Source organism: Salmo salar, chromosome ssa03, assembly GCF_905237065.1.
Source record: "Salmo salar chromosome ssa03, Ssal_v3.1, whole genome shotgun sequence".
Taxonomy (NCBI): Eukaryota; Metazoa; Chordata; class Actinopteri; order Salmoniformes; family Salmonidae; genus Salmo; species Salmo salar.
In genome coordinates this window covers 80510546-80535386 of record NC_059444.1, presented here as the reverse complement: position 1 = coordinate 80535386, position 24841 = coordinate 80510546, and the positions used below count along the sequence as shown (strand labels likewise).

At 41.4% G+C, this 24841-nt stretch overlaps 1 protein-coding gene across 1 annotated transcript in view; it reads right to left on the bottom strand.

Annotated features, from left to right (window-relative positions):
* Positions 1-3247: 3247 nt before the first annotated feature.
* LOC106597211 (retinoic acid-induced protein 1) overlaps positions 3248-24841 on the bottom strand; it is a 167028-nt gene continuing 145434 nt past the window's right edge. Inside the window, exon 4 of the mRNA XM_045715556.1 lies at positions 3248-5331. Within this exon, the coding sequence (XP_045571512.1) occupies positions 5323-5331 (9 nt within the window). The 3' untranslated portion in view covers positions 3248-5322. The remainder of the gene's footprint in view (positions 5332-24841) is intronic.

Sequence of the window (24841 nt, the reverse complement as noted above, 5' to 3'; positions counted from 1 at the left end):
AATCATGATGGTGTACTTATGTGCACTTGCTAGCAGAAAGGAACGAGGTGGGTAGATAACTGTCATTGTAGCTTAGTATTTATAAACACAAAATCAGATCTCTTATACGTTTCGTTCATTTTTGTTCTATTACCTATACAATAGGCCATAATTGATTTTGGCCCTGGCATATTCCCATGTTCAAGGAGCTTTCGGTTTTGATTTGGTTATTTTGCCTAAAAAAAACGTTAGGCCTGCCTATAGAAAAATAAAAAAACAACTCTGCATCTCTGCCCAACCTGGCAAGAGTGGCCGAAAGGTGTTTAGCATCCCCAGTGGCTCTGAAAGTTTAGAGAGGGTATTCTCCGCTGCTGGCCTGCTCTCCAGACACCATCACATGAGCCTGAAGCCACGGACTGGCAAAACTCATGTTTCTAAAAATGAATTCAATGGCATTAATTTGTCATTTTTCATTTAATTTGTATTTCATTCTAAGTAAGTCACAGCCTATATGCGCAATTTATAGACTATAATGATTTAATTCAACCAAAAGTTGTTTAAATACTGAGAGCTTTATGTCCCTACCAGCCGAGTGTCACACTCACACATGCTTCACTATGTATTTCTTTGTAGGCTATGACCTTGAAGTAATTGAAATAACATAGACTAAATAATTCATTTTTGCTCTTTGTCTCACTGCTGACCTATTTAGAGTGTTTATATTCTGTTTAATAAGACATGTAGCCTATTTGAAATGATGTGTGCTTCTTACGTTCACCTTTTTATGTTTATTCAAATACTTTTCATTCAAATCCATATGGTTTGGTTTCAATACTTCAAAACCAATTGGTAGGTCCAGGTATTCACAAAAATAGATTGGTTGATTGGAGTGGATTTGGAGCGGCAGTGTTTTTCACCCTCGGGGGCGCATAGCAGTGTTTAGCAGAGGGTGGGAAAGGACCTGGAGCACAGAGCGGTGGACAAGCGCCACTCCATAAGAGAGCGATGAACAGGTCTTCCAACCACAACTCTGCTCACAGGCTCTGCACCACACTAACACAAAACTAGTCAAAGTTTTACAGCAGTATGCTGTCAATTGTAGTGCTTTGTGGGAACATTGTGTGTGTGTGTGTGTGTGTGTGGGGGGGGAATAATTGCTGTATATGGCATTTTTGGAGCATTGAAAACATTTTGACCACTAGTGGTATTGTTGTTTCTGTCTCATTAACATAGTTTGATGAGTGTCTTATAGGAGGTGTCACATCCTGACCAGTAAAGGGGTTATTTGTTATTATAGTTTGGTCAGGACGTGGCAGGGGGTATTTGTTTTATATGGTTTTTAGTGTGTGTTTATGTAGAGGGGTGTTTGATTTATGTATTCCGGGGTTTTGGTCATTGTTCTATGTTTATATTTCTATGTCTATTCTAGGGTGTTTAGATCTTTGTTTAGGTAATTGGGATTGGGGCCTTCAATTGGAGGCAGCTGTTTATTGTTGCCTCTGATTGAAGGTCCTATAATTAGGAGTATGTTTGTTTTGGGAATTGTGGGAGGTTGTTCTTTGCACTGCTGTGGTTAGCCTGCAAGACTGTTTGTGCGGTCCTTTATTGTGTTGTTTATTTAAGTGTTCAAAATAAAAAGTGAAAATGAGCACTCAACCCGCTGCGCCTTGGTCCAATTACTACGACGAACGTGACAGGAGGATATATTAAGAGTGCTGTACCAATTTAACTGGTATGTGGTAGTAATGCCCCATCAATTTAAAATAGGGGACAGATTAGAGTGGCAGCAAGTCTTAAACCTTTAATGCTTGAGTATTTTTCCATGTCTTTTTTTCATCTGTTTTGCCCTGTAGTGGCTGTCAGTTTGGAAAGACATGCTCCTGAACTTTGGCGATTACTGTGTATTTTTTAAATGTCCCGCTTTGGGCTGGATGTGTCAATGTGTAGTTCATACATGCAGAATTAGTCTTACCTCAATTAGCCACCGAATCCCTAGTTTGAAAGCAACGGTTTTTCCTAGAACTGTGCTGCACCATTTTCCCTACATTTCCCCCGCGTAGGCCAGCCCCCTAGCAATAAAACACTGTGAAATACAAACCCCATCTCCCCTCAATAAATTTCATTCATTCATCCAGTCAATTATTCACGCATTCATCATTCCATGGTATTATACTGTGTCATTACACAGTACTTGCTTTGATACTGTGTTTAGATTACAGTAGATGTACTGCAATATGAAATACAGTAACTTACTTGCCACTTTGCTGCCTGTAAGTTACTGTCAAATTCATGGCAACCCCTTTACAGTGTAGCTATCACTAGCTAACAAGGAAACGTCATTCTTCTTACATGTACTACTAAAGTTAAAAAGCATTGGATTGGTGTGAACATGGTTTAGAGTGTTTACAACATATTTTTTGCACCTGTCTCAGCGCTATTTATTTTTCAATCCAAGTCACATTGAGATTGACTTTATTTTAGAAACCTAACCTAATTTATGATCTGACCCATGACCTTATGTATTACTGCTGCTCCAATGCATGCTTTCTGTCTTTACCACTGAAACTGAACCTAACTTATGACCTGACCCATGACCTTATGTATTACTGCTGCTCCAACACATGCTTTCTGTCTTTAACACTGAAACTGAACCTAACTTATGACCTGACCCATGACCTTATGTATTACTGCTGCTCCAACACATGCTTTCTGTCTTTAACACTGAAACTGAAACTAAATAATATAACAACGAATAGAAATATGTTGATACAGCTAAAAGTAAATAAAAACTAGCAAGTCAGGTCTGAAAATGAACTGAAACTAAACTGAATTTAAAATAAAAAGCAACATTTTTTAAATAAACATGAATATAAAAAACCTAAACTATAATAACAGTGGTGTGTGTACTGTGTGTGTGTGTGTGTGTGTGTGTGTGTGTGTGTGTGTGTGTGTGTGTGTGTGTGTGTGTGTGTGTGTGTGTGTGTGTGTGTGTGTGTGTGTGTGTGTGTGTGTGTGTGTGTGTGTGTGTGTGTGTGTGTGTGTGTGTGTGTGTGTGTGTGTGTGTGTGTGTGTGTGTGTGTGTGTGTGTGTGTGTGTGTGTGTGTGTGTGTGTGTGTGTGTGTGTGTGTGTGTGTGTGCACCTTTGTGTGTCATGACATGTCCTGTTCTTACATGTGTATTTCTGTCCTCATAGTCTGTCATTAATGATCACAAATGTGTGTCTGTGTGTCAGTGCAGATTTGGAAGAAGATGACAAAAAAGAACAGTCCTTGGTCTGGGCAGCATTGAAAGGTGCTGGTATATTTGACATTGGCGTTACAAAAACATTTCACACAAATTGATGCTGTAGTGTCATCGATTCAAACAATGAAAACATGAACAATAAAAAAAACTGCATGCTCAACTTAGAACGAGTGACATTCCCAAAAGTCTCTTTTTTTAATGGATTCTTTTAATAACATTTTTATAAGCAATAACATATTCATTTTATAGAAAATAAACATCTCTAGGAAATACTATACACAATTATATTAGTACATCACATCTTACATTTAAACAGCGTCAAATACTTATATACACCATTAAATAATGAGAGCATCATAATGAAGAATCAGAAGAAGAGGTTTGTGGTGTGATGCTTTGCTCTTGTCTGTACTGTACGCCCTAATACTGTGTGTCCACTGATATGAAGTACTAAAGTACTGTTCACTACATCCTAAAGTAGTACTGAAGTACTGTACACTACACCCTAAAGTAGTACTGAAGTACTGTACACTACACCCTAAAGAGGCTGTCTGTGTGTGTGAGAATGCTGCAGTAAGGGGAACAGGCTACGCTACTGTGAGTGCCACATACAGAGAAAGGAATGAGAGAGACACACTTGATGTGGAGTCAGAAAACTGAAACAGTCCGAATATGGACACCGTACAACAGTCACGGTTCCCCATTTAATGGGGAGGACTGTGTTACTGTACGGTGTCCATATTATGACATATTTGAGTCTCTGTACAGTTGATTCAGCTCTATGGTGCTGAGAACTTAAGTTGTATAGGACTAAGAATCTTTTGGAGTCGAATCCTTGTTAATGTTTATGGAGACAGCAGCCTTTGGTGATGGAGATCATGGACAGAGATATTGATGAAGAACTGTGGTGAGATGAGATGACGTGACGTGTGAGATGATGCCGGCCGGGCCCTAAGCCCTGACCTTTAACCTTTATGGTGATGATGTGGCGTCTCCTGTACATCATGTTGTATGAGCACACGGCTGAACTTCGACTCGGTGACCCCCAGAATTTTGACCCCCCCCCCAATATCCAAATTAGCACACTACCCACTTAGAATGAAGCAATGTATAAGGCATGCATTCTAAGTAGTACGCTAGTGTGAATATTGAAACCTTTATTTTTATAAAAATGTTTAATTGAACACAAAGCGGGACAGATACCAACGCTGACTCAATGGTGTCGTATAGCCGTAATATGCACATCAAAATACATACCGGAAGAAGAAGAGCGTTATATTAAAATACCGTCATTTTTTCTTTCTGTCATTATCAGAATCATATTTAGAATCTGTTAAAACATGTACATTTTTATAACACTTAAGCTCACATTGAGATACATCCAGGGGAGGGCAGCTTCTTCTGACGCATGACATCTTGAATTGGAACACGCTCATTCCCTTCCTTGTACAAGCACACGCACACACAGTCGATGTCACACACACACCGCGACCTGGAACTCGGACAGCATAGCCGGAGGGGGCCTATTCTGGCCAATCGCAATCCACCAGGTGTCCAAAAATGATAGCGACCGTTCCAGAGGCAGAACAGTGCAGCGTGAATTTAAAACAGCTCCCTGTCTCTCCCCCTGTCTCTCCCCATGTCTCTCCCCCTCTCTCTCCCCCACTCTCTCTGGAGGGGGGGTCTCTAAGTAACCATGGCTGCCAGGTGTCTAGACTCTAGACACAGACAGACAGGGCTGTGAAAGACTCTCTCAAAACACCGCAGTCCGTCTGTCCGTGAAGGAGACTGTCTGTCAGACAGACAATGCAGTCTCTCTCTCTTTCTCTCTGTCTCTCTGTCTGGTTATCAGGGGTGGCTGAGATAAAGCAGTGCCGTTGCCAGGGGTTACGGGGGTTGCTCTGAGGGACCTGCTGTCTAGTGTCTGTATTGCTGCTATCGGTGGAGCCTCAGAGGATCCCCAGCTGTCCCCATTGGCCGATGCGTCTGTCCGTCATGACGTCTCATCATGACTCATCATCAGGTTTGGGTGGGGGGGGGGATGTCCTATCTGTCTGTCTGTCGTACTGCATAGGTGATGCTCACTGGTGCTGCTCTATTTTACAAAGCCTGGAAGACAAAGACAAATTATGTATGAGGGCGATTGGTGTTCACTTCAAAACAAGTGCACAAAGATAATGTTATATATGAAAAAAATGAATATTGTGCTTTTGAGAGTGTATGGGTGATCTGTGTGTGTTGTGTGATACTGTCTGCAGGTTCAGTAGGTCTCTCTCTCTCTGGACATATGTACACCTGCCTGCTGAAATAGAACGCACCAGCACTCACAGCACTGCAATGTGTGTGTGTTATTCTCCATGGCCAGCGCAGAATGGGGCCTTTAATTGCCATGGTCACTGCAAACATGAAAGCTGCAGTGTCTGTGTGCCTGAGTCTCTGCTCTGAGCTAACGTGAAAGCTGCAATGTGTGTGCTCGCGCCCCGGTGTGTGTGTGTGTGGTTCTGCACTACTGTAGACATGAAAGCTAGCTGCAGTGTGCAGTAGTGGAGGATGGAGGATGCAGCTGGCCAGTGAACCAGCTCCTGTGAAAGACAAGGTGGGCACGCCTACTAACTGCACTGGTGTGGAGCTTCCCCCCTTATCCTCAGCAGTCTCCCCCTCTCTCTCTCTCTTTCTATTTCTCTCTCTCTTTCTATTTCTCTCTTTCTATTTCTCTCTCTCTCTCTTTCTATTTCTCTCTTTCAATTTCTCTCTTTCTATTTCTCTCTTTCTATTTCTCTCTCTCTCTCTCTCTCTCTCTCTCTCTCTCTCTCTCTCTCGCTCTCGCTCTTTGTATTTCTCTCCCTCCCTCTCTCTCTCTCTCTCTCTCTCTCTCTCTCTCTCTCTCTCTCTCTCTATTTCTCTCCCTCCCTCTCTCTCTTTTTCTTTCTGAATCTCTCTCTCTTTCTCTTTCTGAATCTCTCTCCCTCTCTCTTTCTCTTTCTGAATCTCTCTCTCCCTCCCTCTCTCTTTCTGAATCTCTCTCTCTCCCTCTCTCTTTCTCTTTCTGAATCTCTCTCTCCCTCCCTCTCTCTTTCTCAATCTCTCTTTCCCTCCTTCTCTCTTTCTTTTTCTGAGGGGTGAGGAGAGAGATGAGAGAGAGGCTGCTGCTTCAATGCACCGCTGCTCCCTCTTTCTCTTGCTGAATCTCTCTCCCCCTCCCTCCCTCCCTCTCTTTCTCTTGCTGAATCTCTCTCTCCCTCCCTCTCTTTCTCTTGCTGAATCTCTCTCCCTCCCTCTCTTTCTCTTGCTGAATCTCTCTCTCCCTCCCTCTCTTTCTCTTGCTGAATCTCTCTCTCTCTCCCTCCCTCTCTTTCTCTTTCTGAATCTCTCTCTCCCTCCCTCTCTTTCTCTTTCTGAATCTCTCTCTCTCTCCCTCTCTTTCTCTTTCTGAATCTCTCTCTCCCTCTCTCTTTCTGAATCTCTCTCTCCCTCTCTCTTTCTGAATCTCTCTCTCTCCCTCTCTTTCTCTTTCTGAATCTCTCTCTCTCCCTCCCTCTCTTTCTCTTTCTGAATCTCTCTCTCTCTCCCTCTCTTGCTCTTTCTGAATCTCTCTCCCTATCTGAATCTCTCTCCCTGTCTTTCAGTATTCTCTTTCTCTTCAGTCGCTCTCTATATTCTCTCTCTTTCTCTCTCTCTATATGTAGTCTCTGTCTCCCTTTCTCATTCTCTTTGTATCTCTGAGTCTCTCTGTGATGTAACGGCCCGCTGCTCTCCTTTTGTTTCTACACATCCGCAGAGAACACAAAAACAGCCTCTGTTTGTCTCCTACTGTGTGTGTAATATGTGTTGTGAGTGTGTGTGTGTGTTTGTGAACATTCACAATGTTCATATGTTTTTGTGTGAGTTTGCACAATATGTGCCTGCTGTTTGTGTGTGCCTGTGTATATGTCTGCCTGTTGTGTGTGTGTGTGTGTGTGTGTGTGTGTGTGTGTGTGTGTGTGTGTGTGTGTGTGTGTGTGTGTGTGTGTGTGTGTGTGTGTGTGTGTGTGTGTGTGCCTGTGTGTGCCTGTGTGTGTGTGCATGTGTGTGCTTGCCTGTGTGTGTGCCTGTGTGTGTGCCTGTGTGTGTGTGCCTGTGTGTGTGTGTGTGCATGCGTGAGTGTGTGCGTGCATGCGTGTATGTGTGTGTGTGTGTGTGTGTGTGTGTGTGTGTGTGTGTGTGTGTGTGTGTGTGTGTGTGTGTGTGTGTGTGTGTGTGTGTGTGTGTGTGCCTGTGTGTGCAGCGGTTCCCTGCCCATGTGAGATTGCTCCTTTCCTTCCTCCCTCCTTTCCTTCCTCCATCCCTCCTGCTGGTGTCTGTGTCTGTGTTGTAGAACAGTGAGAGGAGGAGAGCAGAGGAACAGAGAACAGAGGCAGAGTTCCATGGAGACCTGGGTGGGGGGGTGCCTGGGACTGTGTCTGTGTATCTCTACTGCTCTCTGACGAGGCTGCTCAGTCTACTAAATTAGCATTGCACAGACCCACCAGCCTCCATCTCTCGCTCTCGCTCTCTCTATCTCTATCTGAATCTCTCTCTCCCTCTCTCTATCTCTATCTGAATCTCTCTCTCCCTCTCTCTCTCTCTCTGTCTCTGTGCTTCTATACGTGGGAGGGGAATAGAGGAGGGAGGGGGATAGGATACAGGGACAGGAAAGGAGAGAAGAGAGAGAGGGAGGGAGAGAGGAGGAGAGATGGAGGGAGGGAGAGGGGAGGAGAGATGGAGAGAGCAAGGGGAAGGCAGGGGGTGAAAAGAGGAGAGGAGAAGAGAGAGATGGAGGGAGCGAGGGGAAGGCAGGGGGTGAAGAGAGGAGAGGAGAAGAGAGAGATGGAGGGAGCGAGGGGAAGGCAGGCGGTGAAGAGAGGAGAGGAGAAGAGAGAGATGGAGGGAGCGAGGGGAAGGCAGGGGGTGAAGAGAGGAGAGGAGAAGAGAGAGATGGAGGGAGCGAGGGGAAGACAGGGGGTGAAGAGAGGAGAGGAGAAGAGAGAGATGGAGGGAGCGAGGGGAAGGCAGGCGGTGAAGAGAGGAGAGGAGAAGAGAGAGATGGAGAGAGCGAGGGGAAGACGGGGTGAAGAGAGGAGAGGAGAGATATGGAGGTAGCGAGGGGAAAGGCAGGGGGTGAAGAGAGGAGAAGAGAGAGATGGAGGGAGCGAGGGGAAGGCAGGGGGTGAAGAGAGGAGAGGAGAGAGATGGAGGGAGCGAGGGGAAGGCAGGGGTGAAGAGAGGAGAGGAGAGAGATGGAGGGAGGGAGCGAGGGGAAGGCAGGGGGTGAAGAGAGGAGAGGAGAGAGATGGAGGGGGAGCGAGGGGAAGGCAGGGGGTGAAGAGAGGAGAGGAGAGAGATGGAGGGGAGCGAGGGGAAGGCAGGGGGTGAAGAGAGGAGAGGAGAGAGATGGAGGGAGCGAGGGGAAGACTGGGGGTGAAGAGAGGAGAGGAGAGAGATGGAGGGAGCGAGGGGAAGGCAGGGGTGAAGAGAGGAGAGGAGAGAGATGGAGGGAGCGAGGGGAAGGCAGGGGTGAAGAGAGGAGAGGAGAGAGATGGAGGGGGGGAGCGAGGGGAAGGCAGGGGTGAAGACAGGAGAGGAGAGAGATGGAGGGGGGAGCGAGGGGAAGGCAGGGGTGAAGAGAGGAGAGGAGAGAGATGGAGGGGGGGAGCGAGGGGAAGGCAGGGGGTGAAGAGAGGAGAGGAGAGGAGAGAGATGAGGGAGCGAGGGGAAGGCAGGGGGTGAAGAGAGGAGAGGAGAGAGATGGAGGGAGCGAGGGGAAGGCAGGGGGTGAAGAGAGGAGAGGAGAGAGATGGAGGGAGCGAGGGGAAGACAGGGGGTGAAGAGAGGAGAGAAGAGAGATGGAGGGAGCGAGGGGAAGGCAGGGGGTGAAGAGAGGAGAGGAGAGAGATGGAGGGAGCGAGGGGAAGGCAGGGGGAGAAGAGAGGAGAGGAGAGAGATGGAGGGAGCGAGGGGAAGACAGGGGGTGAAGAGAGGAGAGGAGAGAGATGGAGGGAGCGAGGGGAAGGCAGGGGGTGAAGAGAGGAGAGGAGAGAGATGGAGGGGGGGAAGGCAGGGGGAGAAGAGAGGAGAGGAGAGAGATGGAGGGAGCGAGGGGAAGGAAGGGGGTGAAGAGAGGAGAGGAGAGAGATGGAGGGAGCGAGGGGAAGGAAGGGGGTGAGCGTGATGCTTTTTGATCAGCAGCCAGATTTTCACCCTTGTCTGTCAGTCTACACAGAGGAGAGGAGAGAGGATGGGGAGAATAGAGGAGGGTGGGAGGGGGAGAATAGAGGAGGGAGAGGGGAGAGGGGTGAGGAGAGAGGAGATGAGAGAGACGCTGCTGCTTCAATGCACAGCTGCTCCCTGCTGAATGTCAGTACCCCTCTCTCTCCCCTCCCCCTCCCCGCCATCATTGACCTTCCTCCAGAGTGCAGTGTGGCGTTACCGCCGCCAGATGGCGCCTCCCATAAAGAAAACTGCAACCTGGGAAATCCAAACAAAACAGGAAGAGTGGGCTGCTAATGTAATCACACTCCCACTTTCAGTCATAACAATGCACAGCGTGGCTGACTAATGTTTTCAGAGAGGTGCAGTGTGAGAGGTAGCTAGTGGGATAAAGTGTAGGATGATTTGCCATTTTGTCAAGGTCATTCGTAGGACTCCCTGTGCAGTCATTTAAAATGAACAAATGTAGCGGATGACATCGTAATGTGCATAGGGCTTCATCCCAAATGGCACACTATTAACTATGTAGAGCACTTCTTTTGACCAGGGCCCTATATGGATGTTCATGGGCAACATACATTCCACAACAGTAACATTCTTGTTCCTATGCATAGAATGTGTTTGTCATAGATTAGAACATTGGGTGCCGACATGGATGATAGTCAGCTGAACTCTGTCATCCCAGTTGGAGCTGGATTCCTGTCCCATGTCTGCTTCCCTTTTAGCTTGGTGCTGAACGCTCTATTAGACTCTGTGTTTAGTGATGGGAGGGAATCGACAGGCTGCAGACCAATCAGTGTTCAGTGTTCAGGTGGCGTTAACAGTGGTGTTAGTGGACTGGCCAGTCAATAGTGCTCAGCGCCAGGCAGAGATGCCTGATAGGCTGTTGCCACGGGGGATGCAGAGATACACGACCTTGGTTACACAAATCCTCTGTCTCTGTCTCTGCCTGTGTCTGACTCTCTCTCTGTCCATTAATGAAAGTGTGTCTGTTGGTTTATGTGTGTGTGTGTGTCTGTCTCTCTCTCTCTCTCGCTTTCCTTCTTACTCTCTGTCACTGTCACTATATGTCATTCTCTGTATGTCTGTCTTTCTGTCAAAAACTGAAATTGAATGTATTGTAAAATCACAATATTTTTAATTCCTAACCAGAGGGGATAGAGAGATGGGAGTCTTGGATTATAGGAATGTTTACGGAGATAAAATAAAAATGATTCTGATGTGTATCGTTCTGTTCTCTCAGGGTGGGTGAGTCTCCAGGACAAGCCAGGAAAGTACAGAAGAAGCCAAAGAGCCCTCCCACTAACAGGTACAGTAGAGAACAGTGCTGCCCCCTACAAACTGCACATAAGTGTCTCTTACTGTCTCCTATAATTCACATCTCTGACTGTCTCCTATAATTCACATCTCTGACTGTCTCCTATACTTCACATCTCTTACTGTCTCCTATACTTCACATCTCTTACTGTCTCCTATACTTCACATCTCTTACTGTCTCCTATACTTCACATCTCTTACTGTCTCCTATAATTCACATCTTTTACTGTCTCCTATACTTCACATCTCTTACTGTCTCCTATACATCACATCTCTGACTGTCTCCTATACTTCACATCTCTTACTGTCTCCTATACTTCACATCTCTTACTGTCTCCTATAATTCACATCTCTGACTGTCTCCTATACTTCACATCTCTTACTGTCTCCTATACTTCACATCTCTTACTGTCTCCTATAATACACATCTCTTACTGTCTCCTATAATTCACATCTCTTACTGTCTCCTATAATTCACATCTCTGACAGTCTCCTATAATTCACATCTCTGACTGTCTCCTATACTTCACATCTCTTACTGTCTCCAAAACTTCACATCTCTTACTGTCTCCTATAATTCACATCTCTGACTGTCTCCTATACTTCACATCTCTTACTGTCTCCTATACTTCACATCTCTTACTGTCTCCTATAATTCACATCTCTGACTGTCTCCTATACTTCACATCTCTTACTGTCTCCTATACTTCACATCTCTTACTGTCTCCTATACTTCACATCTCTTACTGTCTCCTATAATTCACATCTCTGACTGTCTCCTATACTTCACATCTCTTACTGTCTCCTATACTTCACATCTCTTACTGTCTCCTATACTTCACATCTCTTACTGTCTCCTATAATTCACATCTCTTACTGTCTCATATAATTCACATCTCTGACTGTCTCCTATACTTCACATCTCTTACTGTCTCCTATAAATCACATCTCTTACTGTCTCCTACATTTCACATCTCTGACTGTCTCCTATACTTCACATCTCTTACTGTCTCCTATACTTCACATCTCTTACTGTCTCCTATAATTCACATCTCTTACTGTCTCCTATAATTCACATCTCTTACTGTCTCCTATACTTCACATATCTTACTGTCTCCTATACTTCACATATCTTACTGTCTCCTATAATTCACATATCTTACTGTCTCCTACATTTCACATCTCTGACTGTCTCCTATACTTCACATCTCTTACTGTCTCCTACATTTCACATATCTTACTGTCTCCTATACTTCACATCTCTTACTGTCTCCTATAATTCACATCTCTTACTGTCTCCTATAATTCACATCTCTTACTGTCTCCTATACTTCACATCTGTTATTGTCTCCTATAATTCACATCTCTGACTGTCTCCTACATTTCACATCTCTGTCTGTCTCCTATACTTCACATCTCTTACTGTCTCCTATACTTCACATCTCTGACTGTCTCCTATACTTTACATCTCTTACTGTCTCCTATACTTCACATCTCTTACTGTCTCCTATACTTCACATCTCTTACTGTCTCCTATAATTCACATATCTTACAGTCTCCTATATTTCACATCTCTGACTGTCTCCTATAATTCACATCTCTGACTGTCTCCTATACTTCACATCTCTTACTGTCTCCTATACTTCACATCTCTTACTGTCTCTTATAATTCACATATCTTACTGTCTCCTACATTTCACATCTCTGACTGTCTCCTATAATTCACATCTCCTACTGTCTCCTATACTTCACATCTCTTACTGTCTCCTACATTTCACATATCTTACTGTCTCCTATACTTCACATCTCTTACTGTCTCCTATAATTCACATCTCTTACTGTCTCCTATAATTCACATCTCTTACTGTCTCCTATACTTCACATCTCTTACTGTCTCCTATAATTCACATCTCTTACTGTCTCCTACATTTCACATCTCTGACTGTCTCCTATACTTCACATCTCTTACTGTCTCCTATAATTCACATCTCTGACTGTCTCCTATAATTCACATCTCTTACTGTCTCCTATACTTCACATCTCTTACTGTCTCCTACATTTCACATATCTTTCTGTCTCCTATACTTCACATCTCTTACTGTCTCCTATAATTCACATCTCTTACTGTCTCCTATACTTCACATCTCTTACTGTCTCCTATACTTCACATCTCTTACTGTCTCCTATAATTCACATCTCTTACTGTCTCCTACATTTCACATCTCTGTCTGTCTCCTATACTTCACATCTCTTACTGTCTCCTATACTTCACATCTCTTACTGTCTCCTATAATTCACATCTCTTACTGTCTCCTATAATTCACATCTCTTACTGTCTCCTATACTTCACATCTCTTACTGTCTCCTATACTTCACATCTCTTACTGTCTCCTACATTTCACATCTCTTACTATCTCCTATAATCCACATCTCTTACTGTCTCCTATAATTCACATCTCTTACTGTCTCCTATACTTCACATCTCTTACTGTCTCCTATAATTCACATCTCTTACTGTCTCCTACATTTCACATCTCTGACTATCTCCTATACTTCACATCTCTTACTGTCTCCTACATTTCACATCTCTGACTGTCTCCTATACTTCACATCTCTTACTGTCTCCCATAATTCACATATCTTACTGTCTCCTACATTTCACATCTCTGACTGTCTCCTATAATTCACATCTTTTACTGTCTCCTATACTTCACATCTCTTACTGTCTCCTATCATTCACATCTCTTACTGTCTCCTACATTTCACATCTCTGACTGTCTCCTATACTTCACATCTCGTACTGTCTCCTATACTTCACATCTCTGACTGTCTCCTATACTTCACATCTCGTACTGTCTCCTATACTTCACATCTCTGACTGTCTCCTATACTTCACATCTCTTACTGTCTCCTATACTTCACATCTCTTACTGTCTCCTACATTTCACATCTCTGACTGTCTCCTATACTTCACATCTCTTAATGTCTCCTATAATTCACATCTCTGACTGTCTCCTATAATTCACATCTCTGACTGTCTCCTATACTTCACATCTCTTACTGTCTCCTACATTTCACATATCTTACTGTCTCCTATACTTCACATCTCTTACTGTCTCCTATAATTCACATCTCTTACTGTCTCCTATACTTCACATCTCTTACTGTCTCCTATACTTCACATCTCTTACTGTCTCCTATAATTCACATCTCTTACTGTCTCCTATACTTCACATCTCTTACTGTCTCCTATAATTCACATCTCTTACTGTCTCCTATAATTCACATCTCTTACTGTCTCCTATACTTCACATATCTTAATGTCTCCTATACTTCACATATCTTACTGTCTCCTATAATTCACATATCTTACTGTCTCCTACATTTCACATCTCTGACTGTCTCCTATACTTCACATCTCTTACTGTCTCCTACATTTCACATATCTTACTGTCTCCTATACTTCACATCTCTTACTGTCTCCTATAATTCACATCTCTTACTGTCTCCTATAATTCACATCTCTTACTGTCTCCTATACTTCACATCTCTTATTGTCTCCTATAATTCACATCTCTTACTGTCTCCTACATTTCACATCTCTGTCTGTCTCCTATACTTCACATCTCTTACTGTCTCCTATACTTCACATCTCTGACTGTCTCCTATACTTTACATCTCTTACTGTCTCCTATACTTCACATCTCTTACTGTCTCCTATACTTCACATCTCTTACTGTCTCCTATAATTCACATATCTTACATTCTCCTATATTTCACATCTCTGACTGTCTCCTATAATTCACATCTCTGACTGTCTCCTATACTTCACATCTCTTACTGTCTCCTATACTTCACATCTCTTACTGTCTCTTATAATTCACATATCTTACTGTCTCCTACATTTCACATCTCTGACTGTCTCCTATAATTCACATCTCCTACTGTCTCCTATAATTCACATATCTTACTGTCTCCTACATTTCACATCTCTGACTGTCTCCTATAATTCACATCTTTTACTGTCTCCTATACTTCACATCTCTTACTGTCTCCTATCATTCACATCTCTTACTGTCTCCTACATTTCACATCTCTGACTGTCTCCTATACTTCACATCTCGTACTGTCTCCTATACTTCACATCTCTGACTGTCTCCTATACTTCACATCTCGTACTGTCTCCTATACTTCACATCTCTGACTGTCTCCTATACTTCACATCTCTTACTGTCTCCTATACTTCACATCTCTTACTGTCTCCTACATTTCACATCTCTGACTGTCTCCTATACTTCACATCTCTTACTGTCTCCTATACTTCACATCTCTGACTGTCTCCTATACTTCACATCTCTTACTGTCTCCTATACTTCACATCTCTGACTGTCTCCTATACTTCACATATCTTACTGTCTCCTATACATCACATCTCTTACTGTCTCCTATACTTCACATCTCTTACTGTCTCCTATAATTCACATCTCTGACTGTCTCCTATACTTCACATCTCTTACTGTCTCCTATACTTCACATCTCTTACTGTCTCCTATAATTCACATCTCTTACTGTCTCCTATAATTCATATCTCTTACTGTCTCCTATAATTGACATCTCTGACTGTCTCCTATAATTCACATCTCTGACTGTCTCCTATACTTCACATCTCTTACTGTCTCCTATACTTCACATCTCTTACTGTCTCCTATAATTCACATCTCTGACTGTCTCCTATACTTCACATCTCTTACTGTCTCCTATACTTCACATCTCTTACTGTCTCCTATAATTCACATCTCTGACTGTCTCCTATACTTCACATCTCTTACTGTTTCCTATACTTCACATCTCTTACTGTCTCCTATAATTCACATATCTTACAGTCTCCTATAATTCACATCTCTGACTGTCTCCTATACTTCACATCTCTTACTGTCTCCTATACTTCACATCTCTTACTTTCTCCTATACTTCACATCTCTTACTGTCTCCTATAATTCACATCTCTTACTGTCTCCTATAATTCACATATCTTACTGTCTCCTACATTTCACATCTCTTACTGTCTCCTATAATTCACATCTCTTACTGTCTCCTATACTTCACATCTCTTACTGTCTCCTACATTTCACATCTCTTACTGTCTCCTATACTTCACATCTCTTACTGTCTCCTATAATTCACATCTCTTACTGTCTCCTACATTTCACATCTCTTACTGTCTCCTATACTTCACATCTCTTACTGTCTCCTATAATTCACATCTCTGACTGTCTCCTATAATTCACATCTCTTACTGTCTCCTATACTTCACATATCTTACTGTCTCCTATAATTCACATCTCTTACTGTCTCCTACATTTCACATCTCTTACTGTCTCCTATACTTCACATCTCTTACTGTCTCCTATAATTCACATCTCTTACTGTCTCCTATAATTCACATCTCTTACTGTCTCCTATACTTCACATCTCTTACTGTCTCCTATACTTCACATCTCTTACTGTCTCCTATAATTCACATCTCTTACTGTCTCCTACATTTCACATCTCTGACTGTCTCCTATACTTCACATCTCTTACTGTCTCCTACATTTCACATATCTTACTGGCTCCTTTACTTCACATATCTTACTGTCTCCTATACTTCACATCTCTTACTGTCTCCTATAATTCACATCTCTTACTGTCTCCTACATTTCACATCTCTGTCTGTCTCCTATACTTCACATCTCTTACTGTCTCCTATACTTCACATCTCTTACTGTCTCCTATAATTCACATCTCTTACTGTCTCCTATAATTCACATCTCTTACTGTCTCCTATACTTCACATCTCTTACTGTCTCCTATACTTCACATCTCTTACTGTCTCCTACATTTCACATCTCTTACTGTCTCCTATAATCCACATCTCTTACTGTCTCCTATAATTCACATCTCTTACTGTCTCCTATACTTCACATCTCTTACTGTCTCCTATAATTCACATCTCTTACTGTCTCCTACATTTCACATCTCTGACTGTCTCCTATACTTCACATCTCTTACTGTCTCCTATACTTCACATCTCTTACTGTCTCCTATAATTCACATCTCTTACTGTCTCCTATAATTCACATCTCTTACTGTCTCCTATACTTCACATCTCTTACTGTCTCCTATACTTCACATCTCTTACTGTCTCCTACATTTCACATCTCTTACTGTCTCCTATAATCCACATCTCTTACTGTCTCCTATAATTCACATCTCTTACTGTCTCCTATACTTCACATCTCTTACTGTCTCCTATAATTCACATCTCTTACTGTCTCCTACATTTCACATCTCTTACTATCTCCTATACTTCACATCTCTTACTGTCTCCTACATTTCACATCTCTGACTGTCTCCTATACTTCACATCTCTTACTGTCTCCTATAATTCACATATCTTACTGTCTCCTACATTTCACATCTCTGACTGTCTCCTATAATTCACATCTTTTACTGTCTCCTATACTTCACATCTCTTACTGTCTCCTATCATTCACATCTCTTACTGTCTCCTACATTTCACATCTCTGACTGTCTCCTATACTTCACATCTCGTACTGTCTCCTATACTTCACATCTCTGACTGTCTCCTATACTTCACATCTCGTACTGTCTCCTATACTTCACATCTCTGACTGTCTCCTATACTTCACATCTCTTACTGTCTCCTATACTTCACATCTCTTACTGTCTCCTATACTTCACATCTCTGACTGTCTCCTATACTTCACATCTCTTACTGTCTCCTATAATTCACATCTCTTACTGTCTCCTATACTTCACATCTCTTACTGTCTCCTATACTTCACATCTCTTACTGTCTCCTATACTTCACATCTCTTACTGTCTCCTATACTTCACATCTCTTACTGTCTCCTATAATTCACATCTCTTACTGTCTCCTATACTTCACATCTCTTACTGTCTCCTATACTTCACATCTCTTACTGTCTCCTATAATTCACATCTCTTACTGTCTCCTATAATTCACATCTCTTACTGTCTCCTATAATTCACATCTCTTACTGTCTCCTATAATTCACATCTCTTACTGTCTCCTATACTTCACATATCTTACTGTCTCCTATACTTCACATCTCTACTGTCTCCTATAATTCACATCTCTTACTGTCTCCTATACTTCACATCTCTTACTGTCTCCTATACTTCACATCTCTTACTGTCTCCTATAATTCACATCTCTTACTGTCTCCTATACTTCACATCTCTTACTGTCTCCTATACTTCACATCTCTTACTGTCTCCTATACTTCACATCTCTTACTGTCTCCTATAATTCACATCTCTGTCTGTCTCCTATACTTCACATCTCTTACTGTCTCCTATACTTCACATCTCTGACTGTCTCCTATACTTCACATCTCTTACTGTCTCCTATAATTCACATCTCTTACTGTCTCCTATACTTCACATCTCTTACTGTCTCCTATACTTCACATCTCTTACTGTCTCCTATAAATCACATCTCTTACTGTCTCCTACATTTCACATCTCTGACTGTCTCCTATACTTCACATCTCTTACTGTCTCCTATACTTCACATCTCTTACTGTCTCTTATAATTCACATATCTTACTGTCTCCTACATTTCACATCTCTGACTGTCTCCTATAATTCACATCTCCTACTGTCTCCTATAATTCACATATCTTACTGTCTCCTACATTTCACATCTCTGACTGTCTCCTATAATTCACATCTTTTACTGTCTCCTATACTTCACATCTCTTACTGTCTCCTATCATTCACATCTCTTACTGTCTCCTACATTTCACATCTCTGACTGTCTCCTATACTTCACATCTCGTACTGTCTCCTATACTTCACATCTCTGACTGTCTCCTATACTTCACATCTCGTACTGTCTCCTATACTTCACATCTCTGACTGTCTCCTATACTTCACATCTCTTACTGTCTCCTATACTTCACATCTCTTACTGTCTCCTACATTTCACATCTCTGACTGTCTCCTATACTTCACATCTCTTACTGTCTCCTATACTTCACATCTCTGACTGTCTCCTATACTTCACATCTCTTACTGTCTCCTATACTTCACATCTCTGACTGTCTCCTATACTTCACATATCTTACTGTCTCCTATACTTCACATCTCTTACTGTCTCCTATACTTCACATCTCTTACTGTCTCCTATAATTCACATCTCTGACTGTCTCCTATACTTCACATCTCTTACTGTCTCCTATACTTCACATCTCTTACTGTCTCCTATAATTCACATCTCTTACTGTCTCCTATAATTCATATCTCTTACTGTCTCCTATAATTGACATCTCTGACTGTCTCCTATAATTCACATCTCTGACTGTCTCCTATACTTCACATCTCTTACTGTCTCCTATACTTCACATCTCTTACTGTCTCCTATAATTCACATCTCTGACTGTCTCCTATACTTCACATCTCTTACTGTCTCCTATACTTCACATCTCTTACTGTCTCCTATAATTCACATCTCTGACTGTCTCCTATACTTCACATCTCTTACTGTTTCCTATACTTCACATCTCTTACTGTCTCCTATAATTCACATATCTTACAGTCTCCTATAATTCACATCTCTGACTGTCTCCTATACTTCACATCTCTTACTGTCTCCTATACTTCACATCTCTTACTGTCTCCTATACTTCACATCTCTTACTGTCTCCTATAATTCACATCTCTTACTGTCTCCTATAATTCACATATCTTACTGTCTCCTACATTTCACATCTCTGACTGTCTCCTATAATTCACATCTTTTACTGTCTCCTATACTTCACATCTCTTACTGTCTCCTACATTTCACATATCTTACTGTCTCCTATACTTCACATCTTTTACTGTCTCCTATAATTCACATCTCTTACTGTCTCCTACATTTCACATATCTTACTGTCTCCTATACTTCACATCTCTTACTGTCTCCTATAATTCACATCTCTTACTGTCTCCTATAATTCACATCTCTTACGGTCTCCTATACTTCACATATCTTACTGTCTCCTATAATTCACATCTCTTACTGTCTCCTACATTTCACATCTCTGACTGTCTCCTATACTTCACATCTCTTACTGTCTCCTATAATTCACATCTCTGACTGTCTCCTATAATTCACATCTCTTACTGTCTCCTATACTTCACATCTCTTACTGTCTCCTATACTTCACATCTCTTACTGTCTCCTATCATTCACATCTCTTACTGTCTCCTACATTTCACATCTCTGACTGTCTCCTATACTTCACATCTCTTACTGTCTCCTACATTTCACATATCTTACTGGCTCCTTTACTTCACATATCTTACTGTCTCCTATACTTCACATCTCTTACTGTCTCCTATAATTCACATCTCTTACTGTCTCCTACATTTCACATCTCTGTCTGTCTCCTATACTTCACATCTCTTACTGTCTCCTATACTTCACATCTCTTACTGTCTCCTATAATTCACATCTCTTACTGTCTCCTATAATTCACATCTCTTACTGTCTCCTATACTTCACATCTCTTACTGTCTCCTATACTTCACATCTCTTACTGTCTCCTACATTTCACATCTCTTACTGTCTCCTATAATCCACATCTCTTACTGTCTCCTATAATTCACATCTCTTACTGTCTCCTATACTTCACATCTCTTACTGTCTCCTATAATTCACATCTCTTACTGTCTCCTACATTTCACATCTCTGACTATCTCCTATACTTCACATCTCTTACTGTCTCCTATACTTCACATCTCTTACTGTCTCCTATAATTCACATCTCTTACTGTCTCCTATAATTCACATCTCTTACTGTCTCCTATACTTCACATCTCTTACTGTCTCCTATACTTCACATCTCTTACTGTCTCCTACATTTCACATCTCTTACTGTCTCCTATAATCCACATCTCTTACTGTCTCCTATAATTCACATCTCTTACTGTCTCCTATACTTCACATCTCTTACTGTCTCCTATAATTCACATCTCTTACTGTCTCCTACATTTCACATCTCTTACTATCTCCTATACTTCACATCTCTTACTGTCTCCTACATTTCACATCTCTGACTGTCTCCTATACTTCACATCTCTTACTGTCTCCTATAATTCACATATCTTACTGTCTCCTACATTTCACATCTCTGACTGTCTCCTATAATTCACATCATTTACTGTCTCCTATACTTCACATCTCTTACTGTCTCCTATCATTCACATCTCTTACTGTCTCCTACATTTCACATCTCTGACTGTCTCCTATACTTCACATCTCGTACTGTCTCCTATACTTCACATCTCTGACTGTCTCCTATACTTCACATCTCGTACTGTCTCCTATACTTCACATCTCTGACTGTCTCCTATACTTCACATCTCTTACTGTCTCCTATACTTCACATCTCTTACTGTCTCCTATACTTCACATCTCTTACTGTCTCCTATAATTCACATCTTTTACTGTCTCCTATACTTCACATCTCTTACTGTCTCCTATACATCACATCTCTGACTGTCTCCTATACTTCACATCTCTTACTGTCTCCTATACTTCACATCTCTTACTGTCTCCTATAATTCACATCTCTGACTGTCTCCTATACTTCACATCTCTTACTGTCTCCTATACTTCACATCTCTTACTGTCTCCTATAATTCACATCTCTTACTGTCTCCTATAATTCACATCTCTTACTGTCTCCTATAATTCACATCTCTGACAGTCTCCTATAATTCACATCTCTGACTGTCTCCTATACTTCACATCTCTTACTGTCTCCAAAACTTCACATCTCTTACTGTCTCCTATAATTCACATCTCTGACTGTCTCCTATACTTCACATCTCTTACTGTCTCCTATACTTCACATCTCTTACTGTCTCCTATAATTCACATCTCTGACTGTCTCCTATACTTCACATCTCTTACTGTCTCCTATACTTCACATCTCTTACTGTCTCCTATACTTCACATCTCTTACTGTCTCCTATAATTCACATCTCTGACTGTCTCCTATACTTCACATCTCTTACTGTCTCCTATACTTCACATCTCTTACTGTCTCCTATACTTCACATCTCCTACTGTCTCCTATAATTCACATCTCTTACTGTCTCATATAATTCACATCTCTGACTGTCTCCTATACTTCACATCTCTTACTGTCTCCTATAAATCACATCTCTTACTGTCTCCTACATTTCACATCTCTGACTGTCTCCTATACTTCACATCTCTTACTGTCTCCTATACTTCACATCTCTTACTGTCTCCTATAATTCACATCTCTTACTGTCTCCTATAATTCACATCTCTTACTGTCTCCTATACTTCACATATCTTACTGTCTCCTATACTTCACATATCTTACTGTCTCCTATAATTCACATATCTTACTGTCTCCTACATTTCACATCTCTGACTGTCTCCTATACTTCACTTCTCTTACTGTCTCCTACATTTCACATATCTTACTGTCTCCTATACTTCACATCTCTTACTGTCTCCTATAATTCACATCTCTTACTGTCTCCTATAATTCACATCTCTTACTGTCTCCTATACTTCACATCTCTTACTGTCTCCTATAATTCACATCTCTTACTGTCTCCTACATTTCACATCTCTGTCTGTCTCCTATACTTCACATCTCTTACTGTCTCCTATACTTCACATCTCTGACTGTCTCCTATACTTTACATCTCTTACTGTCTCCTATACTTCACATCTCTTACTGTCTCCTATACTTCACATCTCTTACTGTCTCCTATAATTCACATATCTTACAGTCTCCTATATTTCACATCTCTGACTGTCTCCTATAATTCACATCTCTGACTGTCTCCTATACTTCACATCTCTTACTGTCTCCTATACTTCACATCTCTTACTGTCTCTTATAATTCACATATCTTACTGTCTCCTACATTTCACATCTCTGACTGTCTCCTATAATTCACATCTCCTACTGTCTCCTATACTTCACATCTCTTACTGTCTCCTACATTTCACATATCTTACTGTCTCCTATACTTCACATCTCTTACTGTCTCCTATAATTCACATCTCTTACTGTCTCCTATAATTCACATCTCTTACTGTCTCCTATACTTCACATCTCTTACTGTCTCCTATAATTCACATCTCTTACTGTCTCCTACATTTCACATCTCTGACTGTCTCCTATACTTCACATCTCTTACTGTCTCCTATAATTCACATCTCTGACTGTCTCCTATAATTCACATCTCTTACTGTCTCCTATACTTCACATCTCTTACTGTCTCCTACATTTCACATATCTTTCTGTCTCCTATACTTCACATCTCTTACTGTCTCCTATAATTCACATCTCTTACTGTCTCCTATACTTCACATCTCTTACTGTCTCCTATACTTCACATCTCTTACTGTCTCCTATAATTCACATCTCTTACTGTCTCCTACATTTCACATCTCTGTCTGTCTCCTATACTTCACATCTCTTACTGTCTCCTATACTTCACATCTCTTACTGTCTCCTATAATTCACATCTCTTACTGTCTCCTATAATTCACATCTCTTACTGTCTCCTATACTTCACATCTCTTACTGTCTCCTATACTTCACATCTCTTACTGTCTCCTACATTTCACATCTCTTACTATCTCCTATAATCCACATCTCTTACTGTCTCCTATAATTCACATCTCTTACTGTCTCCTATACTTCACATCTCTTACTGTCTCCTATAATTCACATCTCTTACTGTCTCCTACATTTCACATCTCTGACTATCTCCTATACTTCACATCTCTTACTGTCTCCTACATTTCACATCTCTGACTGTCTCCTATACTTCACATCTCTTACTGTCTCCCATAATTCACATATCTTACTGTCTCCTACATTTCACATCTCTGACTGTCTCCTATAATTCATATCTTTAACTGTCTCCTATACTTCACATCTCTTACTGTCTCCTATCATTCACATCTCTTACTGTCTCCTACATTTCACATCTCTGACTGTCTCCTATACTTCACATCTCGTACTGTCTCCTATACTTCACATCTCTGACTGTCTCCTATACTTCACATCTCGTACTGTCTCCTATACTTCACATCTCTGACTGTCTCCTATACTTCACATCTCTTACTGTCTCCTATACTTCACATCTCTTACTGTCTCCTACATTTCACATCTCTGACTGTCTCCTATACTTCACATCTCTTAATGTCTCCTATAATTCACATCTCTGACTGTCTCCTATAATTCACATCTCTGACTGTCTCCTATACTTCACATCTCTTACTGTCTCCTACATTTCACATATCTTACTGTCTCCTATACTTCACATCTCTTACTGTCTCCTATAATTCACATCTCTTACTGTCTCCTATACTTCACATCTCTTACTGTCTCCTATACTTCACATCTCTTACTGTCTCCTATAATTCACATCTCTTACTGTCTCCTATACTTCACATCTCTTACTGTCTCCTATAATTCACATCTCTTACTGTCTCCTATAATTCACATCTCTTACTGTCTCCTATACTTCACATATCTTACTGTCTCCTATACTTCACATATCTTACTGTCTCCTATAATTCACATATCTTACTGTCTCCTACATTTCACATCTCTGACTGTCTCCTATACTTCACATCTCTTACTGTCTCCTACATTTCACATATCTTACTGTCTCCTATACTTCACATCACTTACTGTCTCCTATAATTCACATCTCTTACTGTCTCCTATAATTCACATCTCTTACTGTCTCCTATACTTCACATCTCTTATTGTCTCCTATAATTCACATCTCTTACTGTCTCCTACATTTCACATCTCTGTCTGTCTCCTATACTTCACATCTCTTACTGTCTCCTATACTTCACATCTCTGACTGTCTCCTATACTTTACATCTCTTACTGTCTCCTATACTTCACATCTCTTACTGTCTCCTATACTTCACATCTCTTACTGTCTCCTATAATTCACATATCTTACATTCTCCTATATTTCACAT